At 43.2% G+C, this 19,214-nt stretch overlaps 1 protein-coding gene across 4 annotated transcripts in view; it reads right to left on the minus strand.

Moving 5' to 3' along the window:
• tkfc (triokinase/FMN cyclase) overlaps nucleotides 1-19,214 on the minus strand; it is a 180,745-nt gene that overhangs the window by 73,990 nt on the left and 87,541 nt on the right. For all 4 annotated transcript variants that reach the window (XM_068046053.1, XM_068046054.1, XM_068046052.1 and 1 more), the window contains 2 exons: nucleotides 1,921-1,954; nucleotides 262-351 (listed from right to left, as the gene is read on the minus strand). In XM_068046053.1, the coding sequence (XP_067902154.1) occupies nucleotides 262-351; nucleotides 1,921-1,954 (124 nt within the window). The remainder of the gene's footprint in view (nucleotides 1-261; nucleotides 352-1,920; nucleotides 1,955-19,214) is intronic.

A 19,214-nucleotide genomic window follows, 5' to 3' on the forward strand; every position in this document is an offset into this window, starting at 1 on the left:
ACTGATTTTATACATTCCTACAGCTACAATGGCAGCAGTATTCCTCAGGTATTTGGCCCAAGTAGTCATTCCTTTTGTGTTATCCCAGGGACTGAGTGTCAGTAGGCTGGTCAAATGTGAGGGGCATCAGTCCTACCCTCACCTGTCATCCTTGTGCACAAGCTCCAGCAGGGTCCCTAGAGTTGTGATCAGGAGCGGGAGCTCCAGTAAATGTTTGCCTCCCAAAATCATGTATTGATTGGAGCTCAGATTGTTCCTTACCTGCACAGCCTCAGCCAGCACCTGCAGTTCATTGCCATCTTCATCTGTCAATTTGCATAACTCATCCTCAGCAGCACACAGTGAGTCAAGCTAGAATAGAAGGTACAAAATAGTGCAGACTGGAATCCATGCTAAACAATTAGGTTAGTGTGCAGCCTACTATCTAAGGTTTAGTATGGCCTATGCCATCCTTGGAGAAATGTTCAGAAAATAAACCTTAATTAAAACCAATCCTGAAGTCCAGAAGCAGCTGCTTTCTCTGCTTAGGGTTACAACCATATTTTAAAGGACATGTTTTAATGTAAGAACATACAACCATTTGCATGTACCTAACCATTTTAACATGGGAAAACACCACAAGGCATTTCACAGAAGCATAATCAGACAAAAATGACAGTTAGCTAAAGTAGAAGTTAGGATGGGTGACTTTGTTACAGAGATAGGTTTTAAGGATGCTCTTAAAGGTGGAGAGGTACAGGGAAGGAATTCCAGAGCTTATGACCTATACAGCTGAAGGAACGGTTGAAAATGGGGCAAAGGGAGTTGGCGGGGGCACACAAGAGATGAAAGTTGGAGGAAAAAAGAGTTCATGGAGGGTTGGAGGAAGTCACAGTTAGGGAGAGGTGAGGCAATGGAGAGAATTGAAAACGAGGATGAGAATTTTGAAATCAAGTTGCTCATTTCCCGCCCGTACATGATGTCATTGTGATGCAACTGATGCATATTTCTGTTCCCTCCCCAAGTAATAAAGCTTTTTTAACAACAGTGCCCCTTTAATAAATAAATCCTCACAGTTGGTTCAGTTGCAATGACTACTACCTCATGGGGAACTCTGTCTGAATTTCTGCACTAAAGGGACTGAGAACAGTTGTGTGAGGGAAAAGTTTGCAGGTAAGGAGGAGCATGAGAAGCTTCAATAACACTGTCTGGTAAAGAGTTCAATAGACAGAACATGGTCCAAGGGAAGACAGCTGCACCAACAGGGCAAGCATCCTCATCACCCTTACATTTTCTTGGCAGCCAGATTGAGTAAATCCCCAAATTCAGCACAGGTCAGGGATCAAAACTGTTACTAAACTTGGCACCCTTCTGGTTTGTACGTCTCAGCTTTGAGCGATTTCCTTCCAGGCCAGATCCCAGGCAATGGGGTGGGGGAGAAATACAGGGCACAACAGAGGGACACAAAGAAAATAGTAAGAGCCGCAAAAAGGGAATACAGCAAAAAACTAATACAATGGCTAATAATACAGGTTTAATAACTATAGTAAGATGAGAGACATGGGTCCATCAAAGCCTGAGAGTGCGGTGGAGGCAGGTTCAATTGAAGCATTCAAAAGGGAATTAGAACACGCAGGGTTACGGGGAGAAAGCAGGAGAATGGCACTAGGTGAATTGCTCTATCAGAGAGCCAGTGCAGACATGATGGGCCGAATGGCCTCCTTCTGCACTGCAACAATTCTGTGATTCTGTGAACTCAGTACTATAGTGGGTAGCACATCTAACAACTAGGTCACTGAGGGACTATGTGACACAACATCCTTCCAAGACCAATGTAAAAGCTATAGGTTAGATTAAATATCCTTCCAGTATCTGTGATATCCATTTCTCTCAGCATTTAGCTCTAATTGAAACTGCTCAAGTGCAAGAGGCAGGACTCACCATGGTTCTGTCTCCCGGCTCTGCACCTCCGTATCTGTGCAACAAGAAACAACTAAATTAAACGACTGCTGGCAAGCACCACTTGTCACATCAGTGTTCTGGAACAAAAAGAGAACTGAAAAATTCAAGCAAACCTCTAATATTTCTCCCTGCGAGAACATAGGAACATAGGAACAGGAGTAGGTCATTCAGCCCGTTGAGCCTTCTCCCCCATTCAATTAGATCATGGCTGATCATCTACCTCTACGGCACTTTCCCACGCTATCCCCATATCCCTTGATCTCATTAGTATCCAGATATTTATCGATTTCTGTCTTGAGCATGGTCAATGATTGAGCTTCCATAGCCCTCTGGGGTAGAGGATTCCAAAAATTCTTCCTCATTTCAGTTTGAAACGGCCTACCCTTATTCTGAGACACCCTGGTCCACTCCTCCATTATCCCCACCTCCTCGTCCCCTTCCCATGGCACCTTCCCATGCAATCACAGGAGGTGTAGTACCTGCCCTTTTACCTCCTCTCTCCTCACTATCCAAGGCCCCAAACAATTTAGTATACCGTATTCACTGCTCACAATGCGGTCTCCTCTACATTGGGGAGACCAAACGCAGATTGGGTGACCGCTTTGCAGAACACCTCCGCTCAGTCCGAAAACATGACCCCGAGCTTCCGGTCGCTTGCCATTTAAACACCCCCCCCCTGCTCTCATGCTCACATGTCTGTCCTGGGCCTGCTGCAGTGTTCCAGTGAACATCAACACCAGCTCAAGGAACAGCACCTCATTTTCCGATTAGGCACTCTACAGCCTTCCGGACTGAACATTGAGTTCAATAATTTCAGAGCATGACAGGCTCTTTTTTATTTTTATTTTATTTTATCATATTTTTATCCTGTGCCGGCCTACTGTTTTTTTTAAATGTTTGTGCGTTTGGCTAGGACTGTTCATTTTTCCGTCATTAACACTATCTCTCTGCACGACTGCTTTGTCTTTCACCACACCATTAGCACTCTCTCTTTGCCTTTGCCCCATGACCTCTTTGTCAGTTAATCTCTCTGGCCCTCTGTCCTATCACACACCTTCCCTTTTGTTCTCCTTTCCTCCCACCTCCACTTTACCAGCTTAAAACCTATTACATTTCTAACCTTTGCCAGTTCTGCTGAGTATTGCCAGTACTTTGTTTTTATTTTAGCCCAATGCCTAGTTGGTTCTTCAATGTACTGCTCCAGAAATCCATCTTGTACAGACTCCAGGAATTCATCCTCCACAGCATTAGTGCTCATTAGGTTTACCCAGTCTATACATAAATTAAAATTGGCTATTATTACTGTGTTATCCATGTTACAAGCACCTCTAATTTCCTGATTTATACCATGCCCGACATACCACTACTGTTTGATGGCATACAAACAACTCCCACCAATGTTTGCTGTCCCTTGCTGTTTCTTGGCTCCACCCAAATTGATTCTATATCTTGACCTTTGATCTAAGATCCTCTCTTACTAACGTACTGAACTCGCCCCTTATTAAGAGCGTAGCCCGCCTCCTTTTCCTTTCTGCCTATCCTTCCTAGGTGACAAATATCCTTGAATATTCATTTCCCAGTCTTGGTCATCCTGTAACCATGTCTCTGTATTGGCAATTAAATCATACCCATGTACATCTATTTGTCCCTTCAAATCATCTACCTTGTTGCGAATGCTGCTTGCATTCAGGTAGAGTGCCCTTAACTTTGCCTTTTTGACATTATTCTGCATTCTGAGCATATTTGATGCTTGCCTTCACTTCGTCTGTCTTCTAATTTTGCTTTCTATTTTTCTACTTTCTGTTTCCAGTTTTGCTTTCCTCCAATCTTCCATTCCTGCCACACTCAGATTATCAATTCTCTTATTGCTACCTTGTTCTCTTGCCTTCTCCTCTCTCTCTAAATTATCACAGCTTCCTACACGATCCCTCGCTCCCACTATTTAGTTTCAAGTCCTCTCTACCAACCTGGTTATACGACTCGCCAGAACACTGGTCCCAGCATGGTTCAGATGAAGACCGTCCCAATGGTACAGCTCCCACTTTCCCCAGTACTGGTGCCAGTGCCCCATGAATTAAAACCCATTTCTCTCATACCAGTCTTTGAGCCAGGCATTTACTTCTCTAATTTTATTTACTCTACTCCGATTTGCTCTTGGCTCAGGTAATAATCCAGAGACTGTTACCTTTGAGGTTCTGCTTTTAATTTAGCCCTTAGCTGCTCATACTCTCTAGGCAGAAACTCTTTCCTAGTCCTATCTACGTCGTTGGTACCCAAGTGGACCACGACAACTGGATCCTCCCCCTCCCACTGCAAGTTCCTCTCCAGCCCCAAGCAGATGTCCCGAACCCCGACACCAGGCAGGCAGCACAGCCTTCTGGATGCACGCTTTCAGCTGCAGAGAACTGTCTATCCCCCTGACTACATTGTCCCCTACTACCACTACATTCCTATATTATTATTGCGTTAATAAAGTGACAGACTCTTGGGATCAGCTGATGTCTGGAGAATTCAGTCAAAATGACTATTGGTGTGGGACTCATCTATCCATATTCAGTACAATGGGGATTTAATATTTGTATAGAGGTCAAACAGCTGCAGTAAAACTGTTGCTTTACATGTTTGTACACAAAGGCCCTGCGAACTTCACTTCTTTATCCTTGCCAAGAAGAGTTTAAAGATTTCGGGGCAGAGTTTTGGATTTGGGCACAATTGGTGATTTTGGCGCAAATTGTGCCCAAAGCTGCACCCATTTTGAAAAACCTTTTCTTCCTTCGACCGCATCCCATGAATGAATAAAAAAGTTTGATTAGTATTGCTGAAAATGGATGTACCACAAAAAAAATGCATTTAAAATCACAATGTCAATCCCCGACCTGTGAGCAATCCTATTTTAAATTACTAAAAATGACTTTACAATTATAAAAATATACATTATAATGATTCTGGTAAAAAAAAAACTATGTTCCAGTTAGATTGGGGTACAGTAGTTATTTCCTTAGAAATTTTATTAAAAAGTCAAAACTTTTCAAAACATACATATTAGTGTCCTTTGGAGATTCCTTGAGAGCTTGTAAATGAGCACTATTAGCGCAAACTCCGAATGGTGATTAATTCAGCCTGGGGCTGTGGCCAGTTTTATTGGCAGGGCCTGCTTCTAGCATGATGTTTTCAAAGCTAGCACAAGAGACTATGGAAACTAATGTTGCACTGAATGCAATTTGCACTTATAATTCAGCAATATTTTGCAGCAGTTATGGTGATAACAGGGGATCAGTGTAGAAAAACCAGTGGAAAAGCTAGGCCAGCATCTCCTAACTGCAGGAGAGACATGAAAGGAAGTCAAAGTGGCATAAGAAAATAAGGAGGCCTCCTCCTTCTACAGTCGTTGCATGAGAACATTAATCACCACCCAAGATCTCCATACTCCCTCAAACTGATATGTTAATATCACTACAACCATAAAATATCTTTCCCCTTTTTTGTTAGTTCTCGGGATGTATTTGAATTTATTGGTTGTACCTCGTTGACCTTCAGAAGGTGGTGATTGTTGTATGATCACCTTAAGAGTGATGTCCCTTAAAGATCTCAGTATGCTAATGAGCTAAGTACCAGGATGTAGTCATATGACTACAAGCCCGCGTCACTCTGCAACTGTAACACTTAGAGGAAGGTCTGTAAATAGTTTATTCTGATACTGTACATACTAGTTTAGCTGATAATAAACCTGTTAGAGATCTTCAACAGACTGGACTCCATGCATCTCATTTATGTTGCACAAGACAACATAAAGAATGCATTATATGGTGGTAGCGGTTGTGAAAAGATAAAGTCTAAACTTGAAGACCATGGGAAAAACGCTGTGAAAACAACCACTAGAGAGAAAGTTCAAAAGAAATACTGGCCCAATAGTGGAAAGAAAAAAGAACTTGCGAGCAGCTGTAGAAGACAGAGCTCAGAGCGACAGGCTGTAAGTAAAGTCCTGCCATCGGGTGAGTCATTGTGCCGACGGTTGAGGAATCCCAGTAAAAAGAGAAAGCTCTGAAGTGCGTAAAAAGTTTATTTTTTTTTCAAAGGCTCCATAAAAGGCTAATTGAGATCGGCGCCATTACAGGAGGCATCCGATAGCAAAAAGCGCGGGAATTCCCCAAGCACTGCAGAGTCTCCATTTGCGCAGCCACCGTTAAAAAAAATTAAACCACTTGAGCGTTAAGTACATAAATAAACTCTAGCAAAAAAAAGTCAATTGAACTGCCTATTGAACAGCTGTGTCACCAGACAGGCTTAAGCGCTGCAAGCAAGATAAACAGAGAACACTGTCAAACATCTGCTCCTCTCCATCCAAGCAGTTAGTCTAAATAAAAGAAAATTTCTTAAAGGGGAATCAGCGCAGAATTAAAAGAACAAGTCCTTAAACCAGTTTCAAACCCCAAATAGAAAAATCAATACAGTACTGGAGGCACACAGAGTTGAACAAAGTTAAATATAGAGCAGAAAGCAAAAGAACAGCAGAAAGATGGATATCAAATTTCCCAGCATAAACTGGAAGGCCATTGATATCCTATCCAAGTTCAAACTTTTTAAACAAAGAATGCAGTCATGCTTCTCAGACCAAAGAGGTAAGCTGTAAAAATACTGCTAGCAGTTGGAAATGAGGGATTACACAGAAGCAATACCTCTGACTTAGCTGAAGAAGACCAAAAAGATCCCGCAAAGATATGAATGGTGCTGGAAGATCAGCTCCAGTTAAGAGTGAATTTTAGAATTCACCACCTGGAATTGATGTCCTACAGGCAACAGCCACAGGAATCAATAGATCAGTTTGTCAGCAGATGCCATAGTAAGGGCAACGAGTGCGATTTCTCAGAAAGTGAGCTGTCAGAACGACTAATGGAGCTAGTGATTGTCTCAACACCCATTGAAGCGTTTCAGAAAGAACTCTTGGGGGGAAAAAAAGATCACAGCATTGATGCACTGCTAGTAGAGGTCAGGAAATATGAAGCCATTGTAGCTGGATAACAGCATCTATAAGCACTAGCTGCAGCCACCAGTAGTGGCACGGTAACCAGGTCGAAAAGAGCAAACAAGCTGTGTGGTACGTGTGGCTGGTCCCACTCATCGCGATGTTGTCTTGCATTTCAAGACCTGTGCAAGGCGTGCGGTGCAAAAGGACACTGGGCTTGCCAATGCAAGATATCTGGCTCCAAAGACGTCACAGGAGGACACAAACAAACAGAAGTCAGGTGCAGCAACAGGGCAAGAGCAGCAAGGACAGCTCCAGAGAACTGCATAAACACAAGCTGATACATGAAGTCCACAGCGAAACAGACCTGAGACAAGACTCAGAGCTGAGTAATTCTCAGCCAGAAGACAAGCAGGCGTTTCACACTGTGAACCTGACTCCATTACGGGTGGTTGTTGGTCGGCACAGACTCGGTGGGCCAAAGGGCCTGTTTCAGTGCTGTATCTCTCTATGACTCTATGAAGTCAAACAACTGGAAGCTTTTGCCACTATTAACATCATGTGCCCAAAGCAAGCTGGAAAACATACGCTCAGGATTAAAATTGACACCGGAACTAGTGCAAATATCCTCCCAGTCCTGAATCCTGAAGAATATGTACCGGAGTCGTTGGAAATTAATGATACAACCAACAACTGCAAAGTTATCTGCATACAATGGGTTACCCAGCCCTTGCAGTGGCACACTAATAATGCAATGCAGCTATGGCAAGTTGGCATGGAAACTGCAAATATTTTACCTGTAAACACGAGCAGATAGCAGTGGCAGGACTACCAGCATGTAAGGACCTCAACATAACCATCCATGAGATCACCAAGGTACCCATTACAGCAGAAGAGACCAAGGGTCCCTGCACTGAGTCACAGTTCTTTCAGGATCTCAGTAGTTCTGGATTGGAGAATATTAGCCTCTTCTCAGAGATGCCACACCAAGAGAATGAAGATCCAAATTCAGATGGTGAAAGTTCTTTGTCAACAGGTAGTGTTTCTTCACGCTCCAGCGATTCAGAAGAAGAGATTGATGTTGCAACCACTGAGAAGCAAAGACCGGCAGTGGGGAGCATTCCCAAGGGGAAACCTCCAAGGACCGGAACCCACTCACAGACTCTGGCCAGCATCAAATGGTGCAGTCTGGAAATCCAGCACCAGCACAACCATGCTGCGCCCTCACCTCTGCTCTCTGGACAACAGCCAGCACCAAAACGGCCAGAACGGACAGGTACCTCCGTGAGGCCAAGTACTTCTCTCCCAACAAACCCTCAACCTTGAACCCCAAGCGTTCAGACACTGAGGATGAGGAGAGGTGAAAGACACACAATGTCCTGAAGAGGTAGAGGAGAATGAGTTGAAGCACTGTTTGTTGGCTGTTCGAGATGACGTGCTGGAACTTTCCAAGAATGACAAGGCCTCAAAAGTGGTCATCTTAAGAAAAGCAACACAGTATGTTCGCAGGCTAAAGGCAGAGCAACAGAAACTGAATACAGAGAGGGAGAAACTTCAGAAAAAACAGCAACAGATGAGATGCAGATTACCCGCCAAGAGTTGTCAAACCAACGAAACAATATATGGACTGTTAAGCCTTTACACTTGCAAACTTCACAATCCCTATCCTTATAGCTGTAAATTTTATAATCTATATCCCATATAACTAATTTCAATGTTATATAATTGTATGTGTTTTTTTTTACTGTAGCATACGAGACATATCTTTGGAAAGGGGATATTATAATGATGGCCTTAAGAGAGACGTCCCTTTAAGATTTCAGTATGCTGATGAACTAAGTACCAGGATGTAGTCATGTGATTACAAGCCAAGTCACTCTGCAACTGTAACACCTAGAGGAAGGTTCTGTAAATAGTTTGCTCTGTACTGTCCATACTAAAGAACAAAGAACAGTACAGCACAGGAACAGGCCATTCGGCCCTCCAAGCCTGCGCCGATCTTGATGCCTGCCTAAACTAAAACCTTCTGCACTTCCGGGGACCGTATCCCCCTATTCCCATCCTATTCATGTATTTGTCAAGATGCCTCTTAAACGTCGTTATCGTACCTGCTTCCACCACCTCCCCCGGCAGCAAGTTCCAGGCACTCACCACCCTCTGTGTAAAGAACTTGCCTCGCACATCCCCTCTAAACTTTGCCCCTCTCACCTTAAACCTATGTCCCCTAGTATCTGACTCTTCCACCCTGGGAAAAAGCTTCTGACTATCCACTCTGTCTATGCCGCTCATAACTTTGTAAACCTCGATCATGTCGCCCCTCCACCTCCGTCATTCCAGTGAAAACAATCCGAGTTTATCCAACCTCTCCTCATAGCTAATGCCCTCCAGACCAGGCAACACCCTGGTAAACCTCTTCTGTACCCTCTCCAAAGCCTCCATGTCCTTCTGGTTGTGTGGCGACCAGAATTGCACGCAATATTCTAAGTGTGGCCTAACTAAAGTTCTGTACAGCTGCAGCATGACGTGCCAATTTTTATGCTCTATGCTCCGACCGATGAGGACAAGCATGCCGTATGCCTTCTTGACTAGCTTATCCACCTGCGTTGCCACTTTCAGTGACCTGTGGACCTGTACGCCCAGATCTCTCTGCCTGTCAATACTCCTAAGGGTTCTGCCATTTACTGTATACTTCCCACCTGCATTAGACCTTCCAAAATGAATTACCTCACATTTGTCCGGATTAAACTCCATCTGCCATTTCTCCGCCCAAGTCTCCAACCGATCTATATCCTGCTGTATCCTCTGACAATCCTCATCACTATCCGCAACTCCACCAACCTTTGTATCGTCCGCAAACTTACTTATCAGACCAGCTACATTTTCCTCCAAATCATTTATATATACTCCAAACAGCAAAGGTCCCAGCACTGATCCCTGCAGAACACCACTAGTCACATCCCTCCATTCAGAAAAGCACCCATCCACTGCTACCCTCTGTCTTCTATGACCGAGCCAGTTCTGTATCCATCTTGCCAGCTCACCTCTGATCCCATGTGACTTCACCTTTTGTACCAGTCTGCCATGTAGGACTTTGTCAAAGGCTAGTTTAGCTGTTAATCAACCTGTTAGAGATCTCCAACAAACTGGACTTCACGCATCTCATTTATGTTGCACTAAAGGCCGGCTACCCGACCTGAATCCGACAGGACCCGACGGCATGTGTTCAGTTCCGAAGAAGGGTCACTGACCCGAAACGTTAACTCTGCTTCTCTTTCCACAGATGCTGCCAGACCTGCTGAGTGAATCCAGCATTTCTTGAAGATGGTTGGGCCTAGTTAGGACACTGCCCTGAGGAACTCCTGTAGCAATGTCCTGGGGCTGAGATGACTGGCCTCCAACAACCACAACCGTCTTCCTTTGTGCTAGGTATGACTCTAGCTAGTGAAGAGTTTTCCCCCGATTCCCACTGATTTCAATTGTACTCAGGCTCCTTGATGCCACACTCAGTCAAATGCTGCCTTGATGTCAAGGATAGTCACTTTCACCTCACCTCTGAAATTCAGCTTTTGTCCATGTTTGGACCAAGGCTGTAATGAGGTCCGGAAGTGAGTGGTCCTGGCAGAACCCAAACTAATCGCAGTGAGCAGGTAATTGCTGAATAAGTGCCGCTTGATAGTGCTGCCAATGTCACCTTCCATCATTTTGCTGATGATTGAGAATAGACTGATGGGGCAGTTATTGGTTGAATTGAATTTGTCCTACTTTCTGGACAGGATTTACCTGGGAAATTTTCCACATTGTCGAGCAGATGTCAATGTTCTACCTGTACTGGAACAACTTGACCAGGCGTACGGCTGACTCTGGAGTACAGGTCTTCAGAACCACAGCCAGGATGTTGTTGCGGCCCATAGTCTTTGCTGTATCCAGTGTGCTCAGCCGTTTCTTGTGGAATGAATCGAATTGGTTTAAGATTGGCTTCAGTGATGCTTGGGATGTCAGGAGGAGGCCAAGATGTATCATCTACTTGAAGACAGTTGCAAATGCTTCAGACTTGTCTTTTACCATCATGTGCTGGGCCTTGCCATCATTGATGGGGATGATCGTGGAGTTTTCCCCTCCCCTTAGTTGTTGACAATGTCATAATTGTTGAGGACTTTAATCGTCATTTGGCTTGGACAAGTCAAATTGGCAAAGGTGTCTAGAAAATGAGCTAGTAAAATGGTTTGGTGACAGTTTCCTGGAATTCCTTATTAAGTTTGAAAGCGACACATTCCTGTTCCAAAGAAGAATCTTAAACTTAAACAAAGCCAATGACATAGGTATGAAGGGACAGCTGGCTAAGGTTGATTGGGTAAATAGACTAAAATATATGGCAGTAAATAACCAGTGGGAAACATTTAAAGAAACAATTCAAAACGTTCAACAAAAATCTATTCCATTAAAAAACTAAAATTCAGCAAGAAAGATCCATCTGTGGCTTACAAGGGAAGTTAAGGATTGTATTAGATTAAAAGAAGAGGCTTATAATGTTGTAAAGAATGGCAGTAAGCCTGAGGATTGGGAGTGTCTTAGAAACCATTGAAGCGCAACCAAAAAGTTGATAAAAGGGGAAAAAAATGAGTAAACTGGTCAGGAATATAAAAACAGATAGTAAGAGCTTTTACAAGTATATAAAAAGCAGAGTAGCTGAAGTAAACGTTGGTCCCTTAGAAGCAGAGACAGGAGAAATTATCATTGGAAATGAGGAAATGGCAGAGATGTTGTACAAATATTTTGTTTATCTTCACAGTAGCAGACACAAATTACATACCAGAGAATAAGGAGTAATCAAGGGTGAGTGAGGAACTTAAAGCAATTAATACAAGACCACAAGAATTAGGAGCAGGAGTAGGCTATTCCGCCCCTCATGCCTGCTCTGCCACTTGATAGGATCATAGCCGATCTGATTGTGGCCTCAACTCCACTTTCCTTTCTGACCTTCATAACCTTTGACTCCCTTGTCGGTCAAAAATCTGTCTAACTCAGCCTTGAATATATTCAATGACCCAGCCTCCACTGCTCTCTGAGGGAAGAGAGTTCCACAGACTAATCACCCTCAGAGAAAAAAATTTCTCCTCATCTCAGTTTAAAGTAGGAGACTTATTTTTAAACAGTGCCCCCTAGTTCTAGTCTCCCACACAAGGAAAAACATCCTCTCAGCATCCACCCTGTCAAGTCCCCTCAGGATCTTATATGCCCAATCTGCTCAACCTTTCTTCATAAGATCACTCCTTCATCCCAGGAATCAGTCGAGCGAACCTTCTCTGAACTGCTTCTAATGTAACTATATCCTTCCTTAAGTAGGGAGAGCAAAACTGTACACAGTACTTCAGATGCAGTCCAGCGAAGGCCATGTACATCTGTTGCAACACTTCCCTACTTTTATACTTGATTCCCTTTGCAATAAATGCCAGCATTCCATGTGCCTTCCTGATCATTTGCTGTAAACTAACCTGCATACTAACTTTTTGTGATTCATGTACCAGGACACCCAGATCACTCTGCATGGTCGAATTCTGCAGCCTCTCGATTCAAATAATATAGTGTTTTTCTATTCTTCCTGCCAAAGTGGACAAGTTCACACTTTCCCACATTATATTCCATCGGTCAAATTTTTGCCCACTCACTTAACCAATCTAAATCCCTTTGTAGACGCCTTATGTCCTCTTGACAGCTTACTTTCCTACCTAACTTTGTGTCATCAGCAAATTTAGCTACCATACATTCAGTCCCTTCATCCAAGTCATTGATATAGATTGTAAATAGCGGCACTCCACTAACAATGGCTTGCCAATCTGAAAATGACCCATTTATCCCTACTCTTTCCTTTCTATTAGCAAACCAATTCTCTATCTATACTAATATGTACCCACTATACCATGAGTTCTTATTTTGAGTAGTAACCTTTGATGTGGCACCTTATTGCATGTCTTTTGGAAATCCAAGTACTCCACACCTACAAGTTTCCCTTGCTTGTTACTTCCTCAAAGAACTCTAATAAATTGGTCAAACAGGATTTCCCTTTCACAAAACCATGTTGGCTCATGTTCTCAATGTCCTGCTATTACCTCCTTAATAATGGATTCTAGCATTTTCCCTATGACAGATGTTAGGTTAACTGGCCTGTAGTTTCCTGCTTTCTGTCGCTCTCCTTTCTTAAATAGAGCTATAATATTTGTGATTTTCCAATCTACTGGGACCATTTCCCGAATCTCGGGAATTTTGTAAGATCACAACCAATGCATCTACTATCTCTGCAGACACTTATTTTAAGATCCTAGGCTGCAAGCCAACAGGTCCAGGGGATTTGTCAGCTTTTAATTCTAATAGTTTTTCCAGTACCTTTTCCCTAGTGATTGTTTAAAGTTCCTCCCTCCCTTTTATCTCTTGATTTCCAAGAACTCTTGGGGTTTATTTTGTGTCTTCGACAGTGAAGACAGACACAAAATACCTGTTCAACACTTCTTCCATTTCCTTTTTTCCCATTTCTCATTCTCCAGTCTCACTCTCTAAGGGACCAACGTTCAGTTTAGTTACTCTTTTCCTTTCTAAATACTTGGAAGAAACTCATCTTTTGAGCTAGCTTTCTCTTACACTCTAATTTCTCCCTCATTTTTCTTGTAGTTATTCTTTGCTGGTTTCTAAAATCTGTCCAATCTTCTGACCTACCACTAATCTTCACAGTACTGTACATTTTTTTCTTTCAATTTGACACTATCCTTAACTTCCTTAGTTAGCCACAGATGGTGCATCCTTCTCATACGGCCTTTCTTTCTCAATGGAACATATCTTTGCTGAGAGTTATGAAGTATCTCCTTAGATGTCTGCCACTGCTTCTCCACTGTCCTTTTAATCTATTATCCCAGTTCACTTAAGTTAACTTCATTCTCATACCCTTGCAATTGCCTTTAACCGTAAGACACTAGTCTTAGACTCACACTTCTCACCCTCAAACTGAATGTGAAATTCTATCATGTTATGATCACTGTTGCCTAAAAGCTCCTTTACTATGAGGTGATTAATTAATCCTGTCTCATTACACACAACCAGGTCTAAAATAGCCTGCTCCCTGGTTGGCACTAGAATATAATGCTTGAAGAAATTGTCCCGAATATGCTCTATGAACTTATCTTCCAGGCTACCTTTGCCAATCTGATTTGTCCAATCTATATGAAGATTAAAATCACCCATGATTACTACAGCACCTTTCTTACAGGCCCCTATTATTTCTTTCTGTATATTCTGTCCTACAGTGTAGCTACTGTTAGGGGGCCGATAAAATACTCCCACAAGTGACTTCTTACCTTTCCTATTTCTCATTTCCACCCAAACTGATTCTACATCTTGATCTTCTGAACTACGGTCATCCCTCACTACTATACTAATGTTATCCTTAATTAACAGAGCTACCCCACCACCTAGCTTCCTGTCCTTCTCAAATATCAAATACCCTTGAATATTTTGGTCCCAGCCTTGGTCACCTTGCAGCCACGTCACTGAAATGGCTATCAGGTCATACATATTTATTTCTATTCGTGCTATCAGTTCATCTGTTTTGTTATGAATGTTGTGCGCATTCAGATACAGAGCCTTTAATTCTGTCTTTTTGCAATTCTTGCAAACTCTAGCCTTATCTGCTGGTCCACTCTTCAGTTTCTATGCTCTGTCCCTTCCTGCCACATTCTGGTTATCATTAGCCATATCGTTACCCTGCTGTATTGCCTTGTCCTTACTCGTTAACTTATCACATCTCCCCTCACATGACTCCGCTACAGCCCCCCCCACCACACCCCCCCCCCCCCAACACTATTTAGTTTAAAGCCCTCTCCAACGTCCTTGTTATACAACTCGCCAAACTACTGGTCCCAGTACGATTCAGGTGAAGACTGTCCCAACAGTACAGCTCCCACTTTTCCCAGTACTGGTGCCAGTGCCCCATGAATCGAAACTCATTTCTCCCACACCAATTCTTATTTACCCCTACGTTAATTTGCTCGTGGCTCAGGTAGTAATCCAGACATTATTACCTTTGTGGTTCTGCTTTTCAACTTAGCCCATAGCTTCTCATAATTCTTAAGCAGAGCCTCTTTCCATTTCTATCTATGTCATTGGTACCCACATGGGCTACAGCAACTGGATCCTTCCCCTCCCACTGCAAGTTCCTCTCCAGCCCCGAGCAGATGTCCCAAACCCTGACGGGCAGCACAGCCTTCTGGACACACGCTCTTGGCTGCAGAGGACTGTGTCTATCCCCCTGACTATACTGTCCACTACTACCACTACATTTCTAGTTACTTCTCCAATTTGAATGGCTCCCTGCAGCACGGTGCCATGGTCAGTTCGCTCATCAGTCCTGCAGCCCTCACTCTCGTCCATACAAGCAGCAAGAACTTCAAACCTGTTGCACAATTGCAGGGGCTGAGGCTGCTCTACTTTTATCTTCTCATTTCCCATACCTGCCTCACATCGCAGACAAAGTATTGGAGAAACTTAAGGAACTAAAAGCTGACAGTATCCCAGGATCTGATGGCTTACACCCTAGGGTTCTAAAAGAGGTACCTGTAGAGATAGTGGCGAGACTGGTTATGATTTTCCAAAATTCCCTAGATTCTAGAACGATCCCAGAAGATTGGGTTAGCAAATGTAACACCATTATTGAAGAAAAGAGAGAAAACAACAGAACCACAGGCCAGTTAGCTTGACATAAGTTGTCAGGAAAATACTGGAAACTATTATAAAGGAGGTCTTAACAATGCACTTAGAAATCATGGTATGATCAGAGTCAACATGGTTTTATGAAAGGGAAATTGTGTTTGACAAATTTATTAGTGTTTTTGAGGATGTAACCAGTAGGGTAGGCAAAGGGAAACCAGTAGGTATAGTATACTTGGATTTCCAAAAGGCATCCAAATAAGATGCCACACAAAAGGTTAATACACAAGATAAGGGCTCGTCGAGTTGGGAGTAATGTACTGGCCATGTATGTAGGATTGATTAATGGACTGGAAGCAGAAGATAGGGATAAATGGGGCACTTTCAGGTTGGCAGGCTATAACTAGTGGAGTGCCACAGGGATTAGTGCTGGGGCCTCAGCTATTTACAATCTGTTTAATGACTTAGACAAAGAGACGGAGAGTAACGTAACTAAGTTTGCTGATGATACAAAGCTAGGTGGGAATGTAAGCTGTGAGGAGGACACAAAGAGGCTGCAAAGATATATAGACAATGTTATTAATGCTGATGTAACATGATTATGTTATACAAACAGTGATTTTTAAAAGTTTAAGATGGAGTCAGAAAAGTCAGGTAACCTCACATCAACTCTGCTTAAAGACAAGACAGAAATCTTGGTTACCATGACAACAAAGGCCCCAGATCAAAGACGTTTTTGAGAAGCAGAAACTGCAATGTGTTTCACCCTCCCAGACTTTCGGATCGTAAACAAGGACTCAGTGATTCTCAGAATGCAAATGTGCATGACATCTGCTAACATCTGGAAACTAAGAAAAACCCAGGTGGCACTGTTGAAGTCAGACTTGTGGACTTTGCATACTGGAAAAGGACAATAGACTTGTGATTCCAGATAAATTTAGCAGATGTTCTGAAGTCTGTAAGAAAGGAAGATAACCAGCGGTGGCAGCCTCAAGGGAGAGAGAGAGGGAACACCTACTCTCAGGTAAAACTGTTATAGCCAAAGGATGCGAAGACTTGAACCTGTTTTCAAAGGTAAAGTTTGCAGAGAAGTAGAAGACCAACAGGATCACCAGGGATTGCCTTATTCACAGCTGTCCAGGTCGAAAGTACTCAGAGAAGTGAGCGAAGAGGAGATTGACTTTGAGAAAGGTCTGGGAGATCCAACCCATTGAAACTGGAAGGTGTTTGGGACTTTTAGCTGCAAAGATTTCACTATCAAAGAGGGCTGTGTAACCTATAAGTATGTTGTGAGGTTTTCAAGTGTTTTAATAAGTGAAGAAAATACCATTCTTTGTAATTTGGGGTATCAGCTACTTACAAAGCACTATTTAGTTAATGGAGATTTCTTTTAGTCTAGTTGTTATAATAAAAGTCTTAAAACATGAAATCTTATCATGTAATTCTTTAAATTGGTCCGAGGGTTCATATCTTGTATTTTTAACATTAATTGTCTCTGCGAGGTCGTAATAACAGGTTAAATGAGTGAGCACACGGTGGCAGATGGAGTAGAATGCAGGAAAGTGTGAGCTTATTTATAGATAGAAAGAAATAGTACAGCAGAATATTTTTAAAAAGTGTGAAACATTTAAATGTCGATGTTCAGAAAGACTTGTGTGTACTCATAGAAGAAACAGAAAATTAGCATGCAGATACAGCAAGCAATTAGGAAGGCAAATGGTATGTTAGCCTTTACTACAAGTGACTGGAGTACAAATATAAGGAAGTCTTGCTACACTTGTATAGGGCTTTGGTAAGATCACACCTGGAGTACTGTGTGCAGTTTTGGACTCCATATCGAAGGGAGGATATATTTGCCTTGAAGGTAGTATAACGCAAGTTCACTAGATTGGTTCCTGGAATGAAAGGGTTGTCCTATGATAAGAGGCTCAGTAAATTGGGCCTATACGCTCCGGAGTATATAAGAATGAGAAATGATCTCATTGAAAAATACAAGATTCTGAAGGGGGTGGACAGGTTTAGACACTGAGTGGTTGTTTCCCCTGGCTCTGAAATCTAGAACATGGGGCAGATATCAGGATAAGGGGTTGATCATTTAGGACTGAGATGAGGAGAAATTTCTCTACTCAGAGGGACTTGAACCTTTGGAATTCTCTACCTCGAGGAGTTGTGGATGCTCCATCGTTGAGTGTTTGGGGCCTTGGATAGTGAGGAGAGAGGGGGTAAATGGGCAGGTATTACACCTCCTGCGATTTCAGGGGAAGGTGCCATGGGAAGGGGACAAAGTGGTGGGGGTAATGGAGGAGTGGGCCAGTGTGTCGTGGAAGGAACTGACTGGGGAGGGGAGGGGAAGATGCGTTTGGTCGTGGTTTCCTTGTCCATGTTTGACCTGATGCCATGATACTTCATGGGGTCCAGAGTCAATGTTGAGGACTCCCAGGGCCACCCTCTCCTGACTGAATACCACCATTCCGCCACCTCTCATGGGTTTGTCCCGCCAGCGGGGCAGGCCATATCTAGGGATGGTGATGGAGGAATCTGGGAGATTGGCTGTAAGGTATGAGTCTGTGAGTATGACTATGCTAGGGTGTTGCTTGACTGGTCTGTGGGACAACTCTCCCAATTTTGTCACAGCTTCCCAGATGTTAGTGAGGAGGACTTTGACTGGGCAGATTGCCCCTTTGTTGTATCTAGTGCCTAGGTTGGTGCCTGGTGGTCCATCCACTTTTATTTTTATTTGGCTTTGCCATAGCAGTTTAATATAACTGAATGGCTTGCTAGGCCATTGACAGGGTAGTTAAGAGGCAACCACATTTCTGTAAAGACAGCAGATTATCTTCCCTAAAAGATATTAGTGAGCAGATGGGTTTTTATGGCAATCCAGTAGTTACATGGTCACCAGTACTGAGACTAGATTTTTATTTCAGGTATTTTTTTTAATAAAATAAATAAATTGAATTGGGATTTCCCCAGCTGCCATGGTGGGACTTTGAACCCAAGGCTTCAGAGCATTAGTTCAGGTCTCTGGATTGCAAAACAGTAACAAAACACTATGCTACAGTTCCTGTTTGTTGAGAGTACTTTCAGTGAGAGGTTAATCACAGAATCACAGAAGGTACTGAAGATGCAGATCAGGATGGGTGGCACCTTTACTGCCTTACTTTGGATCTCGGATAAGGAGCAAGTTGACCGTCAGCAGCAACAACCATCTGCTGTGGAAAGACACGCAGATAGTCAGCCGAAGGGATCGATACAGAGGGCAGCAGCAGCAACAGCCTGCTATAGAGACAGCTGAAGATGGAGCATAAAGGGGTGCAACAGAGGGGTTGAGCTCACAGGCGGCACTATCCATGTAACCCAGCCTACAGGCAGAGGCTCAGCTACCTTGATCTCTCTGATGAGCAGTGCTTCCACAGACTAAGGTTGTCATGTCAAGTAGTGGCAGACATCTACAGCCTCCTAGAAGACCACCTGCTGGACCAGTGACTGTGAAGGTCACCACCACACAAAATATTTTTTCTGCTGGGCACTACTGGAGACACATCCAGGATCTCCCAGTTGGCTGCACACATATGCATAAGGTGGATGGGTTGTTAGCCAGGGTCAGCAATTATGTCAG

The sequence above is a fragment of the Heterodontus francisci genome, chromosome 14, assembly GCF_036365525.1.
Source record: "Heterodontus francisci isolate sHetFra1 chromosome 14, sHetFra1.hap1, whole genome shotgun sequence".
NCBI lineage: Eukaryota > Metazoa > Chordata > Chondrichthyes > Heterodontiformes > Heterodontidae > Heterodontus > Heterodontus francisci.